Source organism: Melozone crissalis, unplaced genomic scaffold (assembly GCF_028551555.1).
Source record: "Melozone crissalis strain CALT ecotype California unplaced genomic scaffold, PUWL_Pcris_2 ptg000042l_1, whole genome shotgun sequence".
Lineage (NCBI taxonomy): Eukaryota > Metazoa > Chordata > Aves > Passeriformes > Passerellidae > Melozone > Melozone crissalis.
Window position 1 is genome coordinate 41,190,271 of NW_026535820.1, and position 19,230 is coordinate 41,209,500.

The 19,230-nt window shown below is 41.4% G+C and overlaps 1 protein-coding gene across 4 annotated transcripts in view; it reads left to right on the plus strand.

The window, feature by feature from the left end:
- The first annotated feature begins 1,063 nt into the window (after positions 1 to 1,063).
- Positions 1,064 to 19,230, plus strand: part of TENT4A (terminal nucleotidyltransferase 4A) — a 57,702-nt gene continuing 39,535 nt past the window's right edge. For all 4 annotated transcript variants that reach the window (XM_054284990.1, XM_054284991.1, XM_054284992.1 and 1 more), the window contains exons 1-4: positions 1,064 to 1,884; positions 15,417 to 15,540; positions 16,988 to 17,034; positions 17,980 to 18,100. In XM_054284990.1, coding sequence (XP_054140965.1) covers positions 1,067 to 1,884; positions 15,417 to 15,540; positions 16,988 to 17,034; positions 17,980 to 18,100 — 1,110 coding nt within the window. In that variant the 5' untranslated portion in view covers positions 1,064 to 1,066. The remainder of the gene's footprint in view (positions 1,885 to 15,416; positions 15,541 to 16,987; positions 17,035 to 17,979; positions 18,101 to 19,230) is intronic.

Sequence of the window (19,230 nt, forward strand, 5' to 3'; positions counted from 1 at the left end):
GCCTCCCCAAAGGAGGTCAGCCTGCACTTGCTTCTCCCCTGAATTCCTCCTCAAAATCCACCCTTTTATTTTTGTGGGAACTGGGCTACACTTCTCCACAGGGATGAGCTGTGTCATGGAGGGGTCAGACAATGCAGTATTTGTGAGAAACCAACACGGAGGCAGGGCTGCAGCTGTGCCAGCTGCTCAGGGAGATGAAGGGAAGACAAGTGAGAGGGAACCTCATGAATGTCCGTAAGTATCTGAAGGAAAGTTGTCAAGAGGATGGAGCCAGGCTCTTCTTGGCGGTGCCAAGCCATAAGACAAGAAGCAAAGGGCAGCAACTGATGCACAAGTTCTACCTAAACATGAGGAAGAACCTCTTTCTTGTGTGAGCCACCACACACTGGAGCAGATTGCCCAGAGAGGTTTTCTAGTCTCCCTCACTGGAGATTTTCAAGAACCGTCCGGACGCAATCGCGTGCCACGTGCTCTGGGACGCGTCTGCTAGAGCAGGGACGCTGGAGCACGGTGGGGGTCCCTTCCAGCCGGACCCATCCCGTGACTTTGGGAGTCTCGGAGCAGCGGGCACCACCGCGGCTCCCCCCGCCCGCCCGCCGGGGCTGAGGCACGGCCGCGCGCTCCGCGCCGGCGCGGGCGGGCGGGCGCGCGCGGGGCGAGGGAGCATTCCCAGCTCCCGTCTCCCTCCCGCTTCCCGCGCATGTGCGGTTGCCAGGGCGGCCGTCTCCGGTGAAGGTTTAAAATCTGCGGGACATGCGCAGTGCTGGTTCTGGCCCTGGCGAGGGGGACACGCCACATTGGAACGGCGAGCGGAGCGCTCCGGGCAGCGCCGGGTACAGTTTGCGCCGCCTTCGCTTCCTCCCGAGCCGCGCTCGCCTCGCCCGGCTCTGCCTCCGGCCGCCCTGCCGCCCTCGCTCGCTCCCTCCTCCCCGCGACACATGCCGCTGCTGCCGGGCCGCTCCTAGCGCCGCTGCCGGGCCGAGCGAGCGAGGGAGCGGGCGGTGAGCGGGCGGCGGCGCGGAGCTCTGGCCGGGCAGTGAGGGACGGCGGCGGCGGGCGGGCGTGGATGGATCCCCGCGTGGCCTGGATCCAGCCCGAGCAGAAAGGACCCGCGAATGCGCTGTGGATGCAGATCTGGGAGACCTCGCAGGGCGTGGGGGGCCGGGGCGGCGCCAGCTTCCCGCACTACCTCTGCCTCAACTCCCCGGCGCTGGACTCTGCCGCCTCTCCGCCCCGCGGGCACGGCTGCGTGCGGCTCGGGGCGCCCGGCGCCTGCTGCTCCTCTTCCTCGCCGCCGTCGCCTTCGCCTTCCCCGCCGGCCCTGCTGACCGGACTGGTGCCCGCTGTCCCCGGCGGCTCCGCGGCGGTGAACGGCGGCGGCGAGGGAGGGCGGCGGCTGCAGAAGTCGCCTTCCGTGTCTTCCTCGTCCTCCTGCTCGTCGGTGGAGTCCGGCACCGAGAGCCCCGGCTTCTCCTCCTCGGGATCGTGCAGCGGTGGCGGAGGCGGCGGCTCCTCCTCTTCCTCCGGCGGCCCCCGAGCGGTGGCGGTGGCTCCTCCCGGGCTGCTGGGCAGCGGGGCTGGACCCGGCGAGTTTTTTAACTTCCACGAGAACAAAGTGAACGCTGTGAATGGGCACCACCAGCCGCCGCACCCGGCGCGCAGCCCGCACCCGCCCCCGGCGTCTCCCCAGCAGCACCAGTACCACCCGGGCCGCAGGAAACGGGAGAATAAAGCCAGCACCTATGGCATGAATTACCTGCTCTCCGGCAGCCGCGGCGTCGCCGTCAACAACTCCCCCCACCAGCAGCGGCAGCCGCATCAGCCAGCGCTGCAGAGCCCCGGCACCCCCTGGAAGACCAGGAAATACAGCCCGGGCGTGCAGGGGTGAGCAGCCGGGCCCCAGAGGGAAGCGGGGCCTCGGCCGCCTCCTTCCTGCGGCCCCAGAGGGAAGGGGGGCGGTGGGGTGGGATCGCACGAACTCCTCTGGAGCCGGCCGCGGCAGGGAGGCCGATGGCAGGGGATGGCGGGGCGCAAACCCGTGCCCTTTTGTAAATCACCTTGGTCTGTGCCGGCTGGGTGGTTCTTGGCCGAAGCAGCGATTCATGCAGTGCGAGGGAACGCGTAGATGCAAGGGGTTAGGCCTTACTTTGGAATAGATTGAGAGGTGAAGTTGTCAGGCCATTTATCAGAGGTCACCTACAATAATTAAAGCAAGGATGTGTGCAGGATGCTTGTCAGAGCTGCCAGGTCTCAATTCAGATTGTAAGGGGGAAGTGGAAGGCTCCCGTTCAGAGGGACTCGAAACCTTTGTGTTAATTTTTAAATGCCTCTCCTTAGGCTGCAGAAAGCTGGTTAGCTTGGGGAGTGTTAGCAACATCACATGAAAGGGAGGTGCCCCGTTCTGTCAGATAGACATGAAAGTCAGTGTAGTCTTAGAACATTTCTCTCAAGTGTGTTTTAGCTCTGGGGTAAATTGAGTCAGCCAATAGCTGTACAGAAATCTTGTCTTTTTGAAGAGAACGTTTTTATGAAGCTTACCCTATCTGGTAAGCCATACCTTTCTCGTATGAATGGGTAGTTAGTAAGGCCGAGTGTTCAGTTTGATCTGATTGGCATGGAGAAGGGACTAAAATTGAACAAAGCCTGTCTGGGATGCTCGATGAGATTGCTGTATTTTACTTGTCAAATTTCATTCAATCAAGGGGAAATGTTACTTTCTAAAGGTTATTTTATTCTTGGAAAAAGTGTTAGCTGCGTTGACTGACTGTAGCAGATTTCTGATGTCACTTCAAAAATAGTTTCTTGGAACATCCTAACATCAAGACCCTTGAATGCCTGTGGAATAAAGGCATTGCATATTTGTAGAGGGGAAATAGCTAAAGATAACAGGGTGTGAGCTGGAGGTTTTTAAGTGAGAGATTTAACTTAAGGACAGTGGCTTCCTTTTCTCTTTTGTGTAGTAGTCAGGTGCTGAGTGTGCTAAAAGTTATAAAGAAGTATTTAAATACATTTTTAAAGTTATATTTTTGCAAACCATAACCTCAAGAGGGGGAGGACAAGACTTGTAACTACTGCTTTTTCATTCCGGACTGACACTAAAAATTCAAATTTCTTACAGAAAGCTAGAATATGAATCTTTAAGAGGTGTCTTGCACTAGGAGCTTTGAGTCCTATACTAAGAAGGTTGTATGTCTCAAGTTCCAATAGTATCTTTAAAATAGTGTGAGGTTTTATTTTTTTGTTTTTATAGAGATGTGGTAACTTTTTAATTTAAGTCATCTCAGTGTAAGTGAGGCAGATCTCCAGGCAGGTGGAGGAAGGAGCAGCCTGAGTTCATCCAGCAGGTCTATGGCAAATGGCAAACCTGTGAATCAAATCCAAGTGTTGCAAGTTCTGTCCTGTCGCCGTTAGGCAGCAGCACCTATGCCATTCACATAACTTATATTTTTAATCTTCTGTCCTGTTTTCTTTCACCTTTTGTGTAATAGTGGCCGTGCCACTCTTCAAGTATGAGTTTCTAGAGAATCCATATGTAAGGAAATTGTTTACCTGAGATTCAGTTGTGCTGTTCAGTTCTGTAATGTAGGTAATTCTTTTGCTGATGTGTTAATGACAAGGTTTTTGCTAAATATCTTTGAAAGTGGAAGCTGTATTTTCTGATCTTCTGTCAAGGATCTCTGTTACAAAAGTGGGACCTGATTCTGGCAGTGGGATACCAGTAATACCAGTAACTGCAGCATGTGTGATCCTGTAGTTCCAGAGCATTCCTTAAAGTAGTAGGGAACTAACTAGTGCTGAAGGAGAGCATGAATCTTGAAACCATAGACCTAAATATGACAAGCAGTTTCTGCCTTAAATTTGAGTTCTGTTACCCAGAGTGAATCTTGAACAAGTCTATATTCTTATACAATTTCCTCTTTAGTGTTAGTAATTTTTTATGAAGTGCTTGCATGATTGAAATAAGAATATTTTCATGGATGGATTTAGGATTTCATGGATGGATTTAGGTATCTATCGTCTGCAGTAATTCCTGTTTAGTGGTGAGCTTAACTTTCTTCTGAAGCCTGGCTGGTGTGTTATTTGGCAATTCAGTGAAAATGCACTGAAAAGGCTGGGATGGGACAGATCCCTGCAGGAGTTTCTTGTGGATCCCTTATGTTCCTTTAGTTGCCTGCTGTTCCCTGGAACTGTCAGGCGGGTCCTGAAGTGTCTCTTTGGTAACTCATCATCTGTTGACAGAGCATCTTCAGTGTTGCCATCCTGCTATATGCAACTGTTGAAAAATGTGGTCCTGAAAATCTTCAGCTGCAGTCTGGTTTGGGCATGGATTAGAGGAGGAAGGACTTGATCATAGGTGCTTTTATGCTTACCCTGTACCTGAGTGGTGGAGCAAGACAATATTCTGCTGTGAATCCTGTTCCTAAAGCAGTGCTTTTCTACAACATACTGAAATTTGCAAGTGATACGCAGTGGCTCACAGTGTTACTGTATTGTCTTCTGGTAACAGAGTAAGCAGGGCAATCTCTGCAAGCCCTTTCCCAGGCTGCAGTCCTACTTTGGATGAATTGTGTGCTTTGGAGCAGTACTGTGCTCTGCTGCTTTCTCGTTCAGAGCTGAGCATGGTCTGTGGCACTGCAGGTCATTGTTTTATTCACACTGCTCGTGGTCAGTGGCTTTGTGATGGTAGGTGTGGTGATGTTTAGGAATACTGTATAAATGCTGTGTTTTCCTCTGTTTTATGTACATAATTCATTTTTTCCAGTGGCCTCATGCTTTCACCACTTTGATAGCAGCATGACAGTCTTTGCAAAGGAAATTTTTCCCGTAAAGCACAAGTGTGAAAAGCTATGTTTGATTAGATTTCATCCTATAGCTGTTCTTTTGGATGCCTTAGATTGTCCCATGTCATACTTTTAACAGAATTTTGGAAGGTAAGGAGTGAGGGGATTGAAGCCATATTTATTCCAGTGCTTCAACAGAGTGATTAATATTGCAGCAGTGTAAATTCCTATGTGCCTGGGTTTAGTTTCGTTTAGATGACAAAATGATTGGTTTCAGATGCAAGGCAGAGAAGTATCCTTTCATATTATGAGGTTAATTCAAGCTGTTGTGACTGATGTTCAGAAGTGCATGTTATTTCTTGGTACTGTAAAGTATCCTCTTGTGTAAAACTACACCTAGCCTCTAAGGGTGTGCATTCTTTGCTCAGCAAATACCTCCTGTTTCTGTAAAGTCAGTATCTTAAATATATCTGAGTAATTTAAGCATCCAGAGAGTTTAGAAGTGCTCAGATATTACTTCAAAAGAGGGCATCAAGCTATTCTAAACTTTTTGCTAAGGCTTCTTCTGCTTTTGTTTGGATGCACAGCTAATGGAGTGCTTTCTCTGAAGATGCAGCTAATAGCTCGTGAATAGTATAAAATTACATCAGATTTAATTATTTTATTTCTTAATCTGAATTTAACAAAGTAAGTAAAAAATTAAAGCTTTTTTAACGATATGAGTCTGTACTGCTTAACACTTTCAACTAAGTGTTCAGTCTTAATTGTAGATGTTGAATGAAATGAGTGCTGAGGTACCTGGCATATCTGCTTGGCACATTACAGTGCTGTGCAGAAACAGCAGAACTGGCTTGTTGAGGATTAGTTTGGGTACCAGAACTGTTATGATACCTTGGAATGGTGTTCTGCCTGGGCTAATTGGTGCTGCACAGTGTCTGATGAATTCCTGCATTCATTTTTCCCCCTGTGTAGCTATTGTCTTTAACTCTCTCTCGATAATGACAGACAAGTTCTGCTGTAGAGTACAAGAGCACCAAGACCTCCACGTTTCCTTATGCTGAAGGAGGATACAGGGCAGCATTCCCTAATGACTACAGCAGGTACTTGGGGAGAGGGCTCATAAGCAAGGTAAGCTTATGGCAGTGCTGCTACAGAAGGCTTGTTTCAGTGTGCGCCAGTTTGCAGCTGAACGATACCGTGCACAAAAAGTGATGTCTAGAGATATGGTGATGTGCCTCTATGCTAAGCTTATATTAGATCATCTTTATTTCTTCACCTGTATGCAGCATTTCTAATTCCAGTCTTACAGGGTTTTTTTGCATTTTTTGATATATTTCAGAACTGTAATAAGATAAATTTAATTTCAGTTTAGTGCAGTGCACTATTAAAAATCCATTGCATTCAGGACTGTGCATAGCTGTGGTTGCATGTTTGTCAACCCTTTCTTCTTATTATCCTGCTGTCAGAGCTGTCAGATACAAATTAATGTGTGGGCATGCCACACTGTCAGCCCCTTCTGCAAATTTTGTTTACTTGTATTTTGAGCTGAAAGAATGTAGACTTTGGAAATGCTCTGAAGCCTTTACTGTCTGGAGTGAGATGTCCAGCACTTGTAGGGGCTTTAGGGGCCTCCCAAGGGTGGTTATTCTTAACTTCTCCCTCGCTTAACAGTGCAGTCTTGCTCCAACACCTTCTAGTAAAGAATCAGCACAGTGGGCTGTGCTTCACCCACACTGCTGTCCAGTCCTTGGTGTCTGCTGCCTGTGGTGCTAGGTGGACACCTGAGTGGAAGTGTTGATGTAGGAGGCAGGTCATGCTGGCATGTTACCCTCAGTTCTCGTTTTGATTAACTATAGGGTCAGGGTAGAAGTAGGCAGTATATGCTGGAGTGTATGCAAGGAGAAGTGTGGAAGTAGTTGCCTGTTAGTCATAGTAAATTTCTGGAGAGAGCATCAGGATGTAGTTAAATAGATTGTTTTCGTGCCTGAAGCTTGGTATGAAGGGAAGTTGCAGGGTAGCTGCTGGATGAATTGTCCAGAACAGAACATCTCTTTTTTCCTGTGGTCAAGCAAGTTGCCTTGGTAAAGCACAAAATTTCCATGCAAAGTGGGTACCTAGTGCAAGAGTTAGAGGCTGCTGCTGTGGGGAGTGGAATGAAAGGAATGTTTTGGCAGCAGTAGGCTCCAGAGTCACCAGAGGTGCTAGAGGTCAGAAAGGCTGAGCTACACTAGTAAAACATGAGAAGGCCTTGTATGACAGGTGCTCACATCTGTGTGTAAAGGAGAATGGGACATGTTGGAGCAGTTTAATCCTGGCATCAGCTTAATGATGTTTTTGCCAGTTGTTAGGCTTTGGCAGTAGAGACAGCTGGCACTAAGAACATCAACAGCTGTACTGGGTGAGACCCTTAGAGGCCAATGCCAAATATTGGGGAAGGAATATATATACATGAACTTGTGGTGATATTTTCTGGAAGCATCTCCCAGCTTTAGATTATCAGTGGTTCTTGGACTACCTGGGTTGTAGGCAATGCATTGTTATGCTTATTGTAGATTTTATGTATGAATGTGTCTTGCCTTGATCTTTTATGATTTGGGATTAGCAATGACCTGTGGGAAGATGTTCCTTAGTAAAGCTATGCATTATGTAATGATTTTTTTTTTTTTTTTTATCCTGAGGCTGTCACTAGGGTTGTAGTGCCTGCCAGTTGCAGGTCTGTGCATTACAGAGGCAGACCATGAGTGCTTTTTGCAGGGGACTTGAAAAAGGAGGAGGGGGGAGGCTGAGTCACCTGACAGTTGTTTGTTTTCTAGTCTGTTAAATTATTTCTTGTATTGAAACTGTTTCCTGCCTCTAGATGTTTATCTCTGCTGTATGCTTTTCAGTCCCTGCTTTATCTTTGGGACTCATATGAACCATACCTGTGTGTGATAGTGTTACAGTTTTCCTGCATCTTGTGCTATCTTGTTCTATCTTGTACTCTGTCTCCTTATTACTAACATGGGACTTGTCTGATGTTTTTGTGCTTGGAGGCTTCACCTGTGATCTTCCTTTAATATGGAAGCTAAGAGTTCCAGTTGCTTGTTTCCTGGTTAAAACATTTCTTTATCTATATGTAGGGTCTTTCCCCCATCTCATGTCAGCTTAATTTCTTCATAAGCCTGCATAAGGGTGCATGTCAAATGCCATTTGGAAATCCAAAAAAATTGATAGATTTTCCTGTGTGGTTCTCTGATTCTTCCAAGTAGCTCTGAATTTTTTCTTTTTTTTTTTTTTTTAAGACATTGCTGCCATTCATGGTATATATTACCATGGTTATATTAGCATCTTGATATATTCATAGCTATTTATTTATTGCATTGATTCTGCTTTAGGCTACTTTGACTATTTTGAATGTCAAAGCTAATCCTTTTAAATTAAAAAAGACAGATTACTTATTGTTCTGGTACAAATGCAGTATTGAGTGTGTGTGACTTTTGGTGAATGCTGAATTATCAGGAATAGGTTTTGCTGCAAAGTATTTTCTATTAAAAAGTTTGGGACAAGTTCTTCCTTCATAGTTGTGGATCAGGGAAGTCTCTGAGGAATTAAAAAAAATTAACCACTAACTTCTCTACATATCATACATTTGAATCCCTTAAATTTCTCTGAACTGATAACTTAATTCACTTAACAGAAGCAGGTTTTTGGGCTCTTGAACTAGTTTAGCCTTTCTTAGTCATAGCTCTGCATCTTGTTAAGTTGTTCCTCATAATCGCTGTTGATATCCTTAATCTTCCAATCCTCTTTTCCTGCTTTGTACATGACTTCAGGATTTCTGAAGACATCTTCTGGTGGAATTCTATGACAAAGTAGTAAAAGCTCTTTTTTTCCACTAAAATCTGATTAGTGATGCATACTAAACAACCAGTGTGATATCTTTAGAAGACTGAAACACATTGTTCTTTTGGTTATGATTTTGAAGGAGCTTCCTCTGTTATATGGCAAAATGCAGCAGTACTTAAATCCAGAAAGGACTTTTCTAGCTTTTTTTGCCTTGCAGAGATGCTGACTTTGAATGTGAAGGGTTTGTTGCCAGTAGTGCTTTGATGGGTGCATTTTGAGTTGAGTCTGCTGCTCAGAATTACATTAAAAGTTGCTTCTCTTTAGTGCTTCAGTGGCTAACCTGATGTAATGAATACCTGATCTACATGGGCTAAATTAGTCTCTCATCACGAATATGTTTCTGCTGTTGCAGTCTGACTTGTCTGGGATGTTAATCGCTTGCTATCTTTGAGCATTTGGAAAAGAATGGTATTAAGACAGGAATTTCAGGGTTTAGTGGTTCTATTTATTGGCATAGCAAGCTTGCTGATTCAGTCCCAAGGTTTAATATATGGCATTCTCCTTCACTGGTGCAACAAAATGATTGTGATGTTTTCTTGGTGGTGTAGGGAGGTCCATCAGTCCAAGTCAGGAGTAATGCACTTCAGAAGCTTATGTAGCAGATCTGCATTGCCATGTATTGAACTGGAGATGTACATCTGCTTATTTGTAATTTTTTTTATGATGCAGATTTTTCAGAGCCCATCCAGCCATTAATAAGGTTGAGTCTTATTGGATTGATATAGTTTCCAAAAATACTTTAGTTTCTGATTTTCTTCAAAATGCAGACAAATTGTTACTTAGGTTTGGACATATGCAGTATAAATCAATCCAACCAACTTAGTTTCTTGGGTGCATCAACTGTCAAGGTGTTTTTAAGAGGTAAAATCAAATTGGCAAGAAACCTGGTCTGAGATTAGGATGAGCTCTGACTTGCATGACTCTGGGGCAAAGAGAAAGCTTAGAGAGGAAATAAGAACAATATGATCTCTTGTGGAAAATGTACAGTATATTTGTTCTGTGGTTACTTTTTTCTTCCTATCTCTCCTTTGTAACTAGAAAAGCAAGCTCAATTCTTGAGTTTGGTATTTACCTGTCTGTAAAACATTTCAGAGCTCAGATTCATAAGTACTATATAGTTGGGATTTTTCTTGTATTCTGCCAGTCATTGTTGTTTGCTGCCTTCCATTCAATTACTGTGACAAAGGTAATTGCTGTCTGAATAATGTAGTGGTATGGGACTGATTTGGTGCAGCAGTACGGTCTGTGAAGGTAGCACTGTGTTTTCATACTTTCTCTCATCTGTAAGCTTAGAACAGGAGTAGTAGTAGTGCTGCCTGAGCCTTACTGCTGTTGAGGAGGACTGGTATACAAAGGTAAAGGCCTCTGATGGGTGTTGAGTGGGAATGGGAAGGATTGTAGTTCATCTCTTCTTGGTCTTAGCTGTGTTTTAGCCCCTTTTGCAGATGTCTTAATCTTAGATCATACTGGGAGAAGTCTGTCTCAGAATGCATCCTTGCTTTCACACACTCACTCTCTATGTGTGTGTGTATATATATATATATATATATAATCTTGTTATGTATCTCCTCCTTTATTTCACTGAACAGTGTTCTGTAGTTTTAGACTGTAAGACTGATTGATGATTTCAACTATTGAATGCATTTGATTGTGGTAGTGTGAGATTTCACCTGCATTTCCATGATAATGCAGTTGTGCTTTGCCCTAGTCATAGGTGAAGGTACGGTTCAACAGATTTCCAGAATATGTGCAGTGACTGACGTGCATGTCATCATTTAGTCTTGAGACAGTGAAGTCATGCATGTCTTGGAATTCCTGCTTTATTGAAGAAATATATTCTATGACTTGTAATCTTTATTTCAATAGAGATTCTTTTTAAACCTCCCCATTTCCTTACCTCCATTTTCTACACATCCCTAGTATTAGACCCCCATGCTTTAACTGTGGCATCTGTTATTTCCTTTGATAAGGATACTTGGATGATGTGTTAGCCTTCAGCTAGAAAAACACTCAGTAAAGATTATGTTTTTAAAAAGTGTTAATTGTTCCACATAAAAGATGCAATCATGTTGTACTGTTCCTTTAGAATAAATTAATGTGCTTAGTAGTGTAATCATGTTGAAAAAGGAACCAGATGCTTACTTGTGGGAACAAAATCTCTGTAGGTTTTAATTTACCTTCTAGTTTCTTTATGGTGTTTGAGAATTTTGTTTCACTGCACTGAAGTTAGTCCTTGAAGTAATAAGTCAATCTTATGTAAAATATGTTTGCAGTAAATGAGTAAAATGGATGATCTCCTTTTACAGAAACCTGTCTTTGAGGAAAACCATTGCAAAAATCTGAGAATGTCACCTGAGTGTTATTTTAACCTAGAGGCTAGAAGAGTGGCTGCCTTTCCTTAAACAGTAGAAGGGATAATTTTTTGATAAACAGAAGATGTTAATTTTGTTGCAGTAGTTCAGCCTGTAAGCAGCAGATGCTTGCTGTGCTTAGCAGTAATAACATCAGTAAATGGTAGGTTCCTCCAGGCTGTTAAAATTAGCAACCTGAATAATCTAGCAAGTACAAGTAGCCTCTCTTTTTCATTCCTGTGTTCTAATCTTTCCCATCTTATATTAAGTAAGAGTACAGTTATAGCTTACCAACAAGTTTCTTTCCCAGTATTTCTATAAATACAGTAAAGCTGTCTTGTGAAAAAGTTGATTAAAAGGCCTACATTTGCTAATGAGGTAATACAATGGGCATCTTCAAATGTTACAGGAGATTGCTAGGTGCTGTGATGCTGTTGGGAATCCACATTCTTTAAGAAGCCTGAAGGAAATTGGGAAGACTGACTTGTATATATGTTAAGGGAAGTTCCATGAAAAAAAGAGGAGTTAGGATGTTACTTGTGTCTGCATGTACCTTATGTGCAGCATTTGGAAATTGTGTCCCTAATGGTTAAAATAATGTCACAGTCCTGACTTAAAAAGTGCTTATGAAAATCATACAGTGTATGTGGACAAAATACTTAAGTAAAAACTATCCCTGTATTGGCTGGCTGACTGTTCCATGGTTATCTGTTTTTTTCAGATACTGCATTGTTCTTTCAGCTAGTGAGAAGTTATACTGGGATTAGTCCTGAACAGCATACAGGATCTTGTTTTATATACATGAGAGTTGGAGGTTTTTTTTGTGACAGTGTTCCAATAACTTTGTCTGAGCTAAGATGTTTGCAAAATGCAAACTCCTGTAACATTAGGTTTTAGAAAAGCATCTCTGTTTTGAGAAGCTTCTTCAGGTGTAAACCAGAAGATAAAATGCCACAGTGGTTGTACTGCCTTATGCTGACTGTGAGTATAGCATTGATTCTTATCCAGAAGGACATAGACCAAGAAGATGATCTTTTAGAAACTGTTGAATTAACGAAAACTGGAAAGAGCAAGCAAAACCCTTTTAAGTGAGAGGGTTAAGAACTGGTTTGCCACATGCTTTAAGACCTGGAAGTCTTGCACATCAAAAGCAAGAAACTTGCCCGAGTCAGTAGGGCTCAGAGAGAGACGTGAAAGGGCACCAGGGGGAACACAGTCCATGTAGTAAGAACTAAGTGAACTAATTGCTTTCTGTCAGGGGAGGACTTCAGAGGCTTAAGAAAGCTTTGACTCCAGGCAACTGCAATTTTAAATTTCAGTAAGAGTTTAAATCGAGTCAGCAGAATAAGACTGGTTATACACCCATGTCTTGTGGTATGTGCCAAAGAAGTTCAGGGGAATTAGCCATGAGTGTGGCTTGAACTCTAAATGAGCTTTGATATCTATACCTCTGCTGTTGTCCTGTGCAAATTGAAGCATTAAACCAAGTACTGCCTTGCCAGTGTGAAGTAGAAAATATGAACCTGACTTGATATTAAAGAGCAGATGAGGGAAGGACATGTAGACTAGTGTGAGTGATACTCTTCTGAGTCTTTCATAACATGATTAACAACTGTGACTGTGTTAATCATTGGAAGAGAGGCTCAGTGGGGCATCAAAGTTGAGAGTACTTGTGGGTTGGCTGTTTTCCTGAGCCCACTGATGCACTGGGGCTGCTTTTGAAAGGCTATGTTGTGTGTGGTAGAGGTTGTGATGGAGATGGTTCCCCCTTTATTCTTTTCCCTAATACAGGATGGCTACTGTAAATGCATTTTTTCCCCAGAAATGTCTAGATCTCCTGGAGTGGTTGGATAGGGCTGATACCATAAAAACCCAGAACTTCTTGCATGACCAAACATAAAGAAAGGGTCTAGTACATGTTTTGATTAAGGTAGTTGTGTCTTACAGGTCTCATTTTCTTGAAGGATTTATTGTTAATCCATATTCCTGTGTTCCATTTGATAACATAACTTCTGGATTTTTTTTTCAGAAGAATGCTTAAGATTCTTTTTGAAGACTTTGTAAAAACCAAACATTTACAGGTTTGCTGGCTTAGCTCTTAGAAATAACCAAAGGAAAGAACAAATTATTTACTTTATAATAAGGGGAAGTTACAAATAGAAGACTGTTGCTTGATATGTTCATAAATACCTGGAGGGAAGAAATGAGTGAGAAAGGGATAAAAAGGATAATAGAAAGCTAGAGCTGACTGCAGACAGACACCGTGGGAGTTCATTGTTCATTAGATTACAAAATTGTGGGTAAAATTAAATTCTAGTAAATATAGAATCATGACTGAAGAAAAATAATTCAGGCTGAATGCTCACAGTGAGTGGGCTCTATGTTGATAGTTTTGCTCAGAAAACACTTTGAAGCTCCTTCATTATGATTTCTTTTAAAGAGCAGCTCAGGTACCCTCATGCAGCAATATTCCCAAGTGTAGGGACAACAAAATGAAAGCAGGTGTGTGTTCTGGACTGAATGGCAGAATGACGTGTTGACTCTGGGTGTCTTTCTGCCCACCTGTCAGAAAACGTGGTGCAAATGGAAAACAAGCCTAAGGAGGTTAGCAGTGATCGAACTTTGGGCTTCATCTTGTCAAAGGAGACAAAAACCTGTGAGGATTAGTAGCTTGGAAAACTGCTGGTAGATAGAGATAAATGGATTGAGAGCCTGAGAAGTCTTGTGTTTTGAGGTGAACTGCCAGTAACAACTTTGCTTTTTTTGCCCCAGGAAAAAACATCAGATAAAATCATTACCAGGCAGTAGTTCAAAATAAAGCACTCTTGATTCTGATGCATACTTAAATTCTCATTGAATGGCACAAATAACAAAGCAGAAATGGACTAAAAGACCTGGAAAAATCTATGGAATTAAGTTCTTTGAGCTAATAGGTATCAGGTTGAGATTCACCCTGAATGTATGCCAGATGAAATTACTGGAGGCTTGGAAGGATGGCTGGCCCTTTGCTTTTCTTGCCTTTTCTTGCTTTCACCCTCTATCTGCCTACTGCAGATTATTATAGGCAGAAGAATAGGAAGTCTTTAGGCTGTCCCCATTGCTGTTAGGTGTATTCAAGTATTTTATTCATTGGTCTTTTTGTCTTGGAAAGGTAGGAAAAAAGCATACTTTCTATAAACAAAACAAAATAAGAGCATGTTAGTTTGTATTTTCTGTCTTGCTCTAAAATTTTGGAATCAAGTGGATTCATCAGCAAATTGAAATGTTAGTTAAATCTGTTGTGTAGTTAAATGTTCAGTTGTGGGTCCAAGCTCAGTTTAAGAAAGAGAAAGGGCAAACAGTAATTCAAAATATTTATGCTTTTTGGAAGTATCTTTGAGCTTTGCTGCAAAAATCTCTTTGTGTATGGGAAGGAATACCGACACTTAAAAATTAGGCATGTGGTCTCTTGGAAGTTACCTGCTAGCAGGAGAGTTACTGAGTAAAACGAATTGCAAAGTCTCAGATGAAGAGTTGAGTTCTACTAGAGAGGTATTAAATTTTGGTTTTGGAAGGCTAAGTATATAAACTATAGATTAATTTTTGGGTTTAGGACAGCATTTGGATTTCACTATGATGTTGACTAGATACATTTTGTGAGTTAGACAGAAATCTTAGAAATATGTCAACATCAAAAAAGATGTTTTGGAAAAATGTCACGGCGGTAGTTATTTGCATTTTTGTTTGGCATGGCTTGATGCTTTTCCTTTGAAGGCAAACATGACATTCACCTGAATACTCAAATTTGGCAGCAAGAGTTCTATAGGGCTGGTAGATGTGAAACAAAAGGGCTTAATAGGTGTAGAAGGTTCCAGTGTCAGGACTCCTCGTGTAACATTGGTATAAAAATACTTTACACTTGAGAACATATTTAACATTTCTCACTTTGAGTTCAGTTGGAAGGTTGCTTTCTATATGAATGAATGGCTAATGAAGGGCCTGAGTGTCAAAGTGTATGTTTTTACATCAAGAAATTCTCAAATGTCCTTTTTATTGTCCTCTGCAAAGTCTCACCATTGCCAGTAGCCTGTTTGCAGTCTGTGTAAACAGCTACATACACAGAAGTAAGAACTGCTGGAAGAATAAACCTGCTTTGAGGACTTTGCATTTGCATTATTATGTAGTTTTTAAGGCTCAGCTTTGTTTTCTAAAGAAAGGAATCATTAAGGATCAGGAATTGAATTTGGCCTTGACTGCTGAGCCAGTAAGAAATGTAGTAAATGTCTACTAGAGTTAGTGTTCTGAGCTCTTTGGTTAAAGGATGATATTAAATAAAGCCTATGGTCTGTTTCTTGTAAAATTTATGGCAATAGTTAAATAGTTCAATTGTCACTTAAACTGATCTTGTTTTCTCCATTAGACTTCATGAAGAAATCATTGACTTCTATGACTTCATGTCCCCTCGTCCTGAAGAAGCAGCTATGAGAAGAGAAGTGGTGAAAAGGATAGAAACAGTCATCAAAGATCTCTGGCCTACCGCTGATGTGAGTGTAGCTTCAGTTGTGATTTGCTTCTCTAGTAAATTGTGGAGCTTGGTTCACTTAATCTTGCTGTTATTTTTCTTCTTTCTTTCTCTTAGGAATGAACAGGTGACTCTTCAAGTTTAAGGCAATTGACTTAATATCACAGTTCTTGCAACATTTGGAAATTTATTTGAAATTTATTTTAAAAAGTGGGGAAATTTTAAACCTAGATTTTGGGTTAATGAATTCTACTGAGGGAATGTGATGCTTTTAGTAGTGCCTTTTGTAAAAAAAAAGCTTATTAAATTGATTGTCTCTGTATCATTTAATTTTGAATAGTAAAGTGAGACTGACTACCTATGTATCCATTTCTGCAAGGAGTCCTGAATTTGTGGATATTTTTAAATCAAAATATTTTATGAAAGAGCAATTAAGTGCAGATTTTTTTTTTTACTCTTCATGAATTTGACATTCAAGGAATTGCTTTAGCTCCACTGTAGTGGGAAAATTGCACTCCTTGAGATACATTGCCATCTAAACTGGTGCAATTTCAAACACTTTGTTACCCAATGAATAAGTCTGCTTGTTCAAAAAGAGTGTATTCTGAATTGTATTTCTAGCATCACCTTTGTGATTGCCAGATTGTAGCATTGTCATTAGACACCAGAAATATGTTTCAGACCACGATGATTTCGTAGCCTTCCATGGCAGACAGTGAAGGGCTCAGGCTACAGCACTGAGCTAAAAATACTGTAAAGCTGATCTGCTTCATCCTCACCCATGCTTTTCCTTCACAGTGAGATTTTTGTACCTTGTGGAAATTGATAAAAACATTGAAAAGGGCCTGTGTTGCCTGGCCAAAAACTAAGTGAACTTGTGCATTGGGCTCTTCTGTATCAGAGAGGGAAGGACATCTCAGTTCTTTAGATGGGAAGCTCGCTGAAAGTATTTGATGTGGTCTGTGGATGTATCTTCATTGTGCCTGCTTTTCCACACAAAAACATCTGCTGCTACTTCATAGTTGTTCTTGACATAAAATCTGTATTATTCATATTTATCTGAATGATATGTTTAGATGTACTTGCTGGTTTTTAAGCATAAACATTTGGAAAAAAATTCCCTTAAACTGTTTCAGTAAAGCTATCCTGTAAGGAAAGGAAGGAGCAGAAGAGAAGGAAATAGATAAAAGCTTGTATATCTGTCAAACTGGAAATAAGTAATGCAAAGAACTTGCCTAAATTTATTCCTTGCAAGCTGGATTGGTAGTTATTTCATGGTAAAGAAACCAAATTTTTTCCTCTAAAGTGGCATCTCTAAGAAAAAGTGTGCTTGTACAGAGAGTATATAGTAAACTAACTTTTTTACTGACTATGTCCTTAAGAACTGGAGAAAAGTATGAAGTTTTGTGAAAGTAAAAGGATGTGAGCATTCATAATTGCAAGATGTTTTCTTGCTGTGTTCTTTTCAGGTCCAGATATTTGGCAGCTTTAGTACAGGGCTTTATCTTCCAACTAGGTAAGTAATAGTTTACTCTTGCCTTCTTTTAGAGAAATGGTAGATTTCAAAGAGGAGTTTAGAATGGAATGTGCAAATGTGTCAAACTTTCAGTAAAACTTTTGAATTTCATGTGACACAGGGAAGAGCTTTTGAACTTCAAGATTTGTATTTGATGTATTATTTTACTGCTTTGCTCTGCTTGTTGACCCTTTGGTGAATTACCTTTTCTTCCTTGTGTCTGGGGTTAGTCTTTGGCTTGCTTTTTTTTTAAACAGACAGTGAAACTGAATGTTTGGCATTTCCCTTGTAAAGATTGTTTTGTTAAATAAGAGAAACTATTAAGAATGTTTCACTTATCACAGAGTTACTGGGTAAAGTCGAAAGAACCATCACAGTGCTGCATTCCCATCTTTTTGGAGAGCAAAATGTCTTACTTAATTTGGTATTTTGTATCACTTGATGGTTCAGTTCGATGTGGAAACCTGTGTAGCTCTGCCTTGAAGATGGGGTTGTCTTTGTATAAATTACATTTTCAGAAGGAAAGCACTGGAAATTTTGTTTCTGTGAATACCAATCACTGATAAAATTCTTTGGATTATTAAAATGCCCGTCAGCATGAGTAGACAGGCGATGGATGGAATTGGTCTGTTTAAGTCAGAGGGGAGGGAGCATGAAAGGTAAAGGGAAAGGAATTCAGAGAAAAACTCATTAGAGTAATGGAAGCAAAAAACTAGAATACTGCTTTGGGTCCTAAAATACCATGGACTCTCTTGCTTAATGCTCCTAGAAGAAGCTTATTGGTAACCTATATTGCAAAGTGCAAAATGATCACCATGTGTGGTCATTTGGTACTTGCAATCATCATGGTACTTGTAATATGTAGAATGCCAGTCTTACCATAGTTTTTGGCAGTATATTGTGCTTTAGGTTTACTGGATTTCATGCTGTGTTCTTTTTGTCTAGTGATATTGATCTAGTTGTTTTTGGGAAATGGGAGCGACCTCCTTTACAGCTGTTGGAGCAAGCACTGAGAAAACACAATGTGGCTGAGCCATATTCCATTAAAGTACTTGACAAAGCTACGGTAAGTAATAGCTGGGGAATACTGAACTGAAAAACCTTCAGACCCCTTCAGATGTTGGTGATAAATAGTATTCTTAGTTCCTGGAGCAAATTATATTGTCCTTAACTCTCTGCAAGTTTCAGCAGAATCTATATATGCTTAGCAATAGCATGGAGTCATTTGTATGGCCGTCGGTAATTCTATGTACTGTGCTTGCTGAAGGCCATACTTCTTACTTGGGTTGTCAATAAATATCTGAAAGTTAGTATTTGCATAATATCCAGTAAAATAACTATTTGCATAATGCTTTTCCACTGACCTTTGAGGGGAATTTGTTAAGCCAGTAACTAGAGCTGTCTAGTTTTCAACACGGTTTTCAGGTTGTCTTGTTTCTGATGGCATAGTGAAGTGTTCCAAACCTAACATTGGGTTTTCCTGTCCAAAATATACTATTTGAGAGGTTTATGTCATTTGTAAGACTGATGTGTGTTATCTCCTGCATCTTTCTTGTAAGCCTGAATCATGTTGAATAAGTTAAAAACTTAATGCATGAGAATTTTATGTTACTGGGCAAGTGATGTTTTCTTCAGGGGACTAAGGTGAGTATTCCAAACTTCTGTTAGCAAGCTTCTGTTTTGTGGTCTCTAAAACAGTCTTCCTCTTTTAGGTTCATAATATTCCTGTGGCTTTCATTAGAGTAGTAGTGCATAACAGCAGCGTTGGTAGTCTTTGGTTTACCTGAGAACTATTGGGATGTTCAGAATCTATATTACCAGTTAATGATGGAAAATGGCACTAGAAAAATCGCTTACAATTGGACTATTCCTTCTTATTTTTTTTGTCTGATATTGGTATAAAATGATGCCATACTTCTGCCCTTTTTTATTTCTCATTTCAGATTAAAAATATGAAGACTTCAATTTAAAATAAATCTTTTCAGCTGAAGTTTAGGTTATGATTTTAAGATGATTTTGTAGGGCACTGCCTTCCAGTGGAGGTGTGAAGCTAAACTACATATTCAGTCATTTTATATTAATTTATTCCTGCCATATTACTGTGATGGCTTTGCTTTATTTCTTCTGGCTTTCATTTGACTCTGCATTGAACCAGTTCATCTTGATAAACCAACAGGCATTACTTTCTGCTAGGCT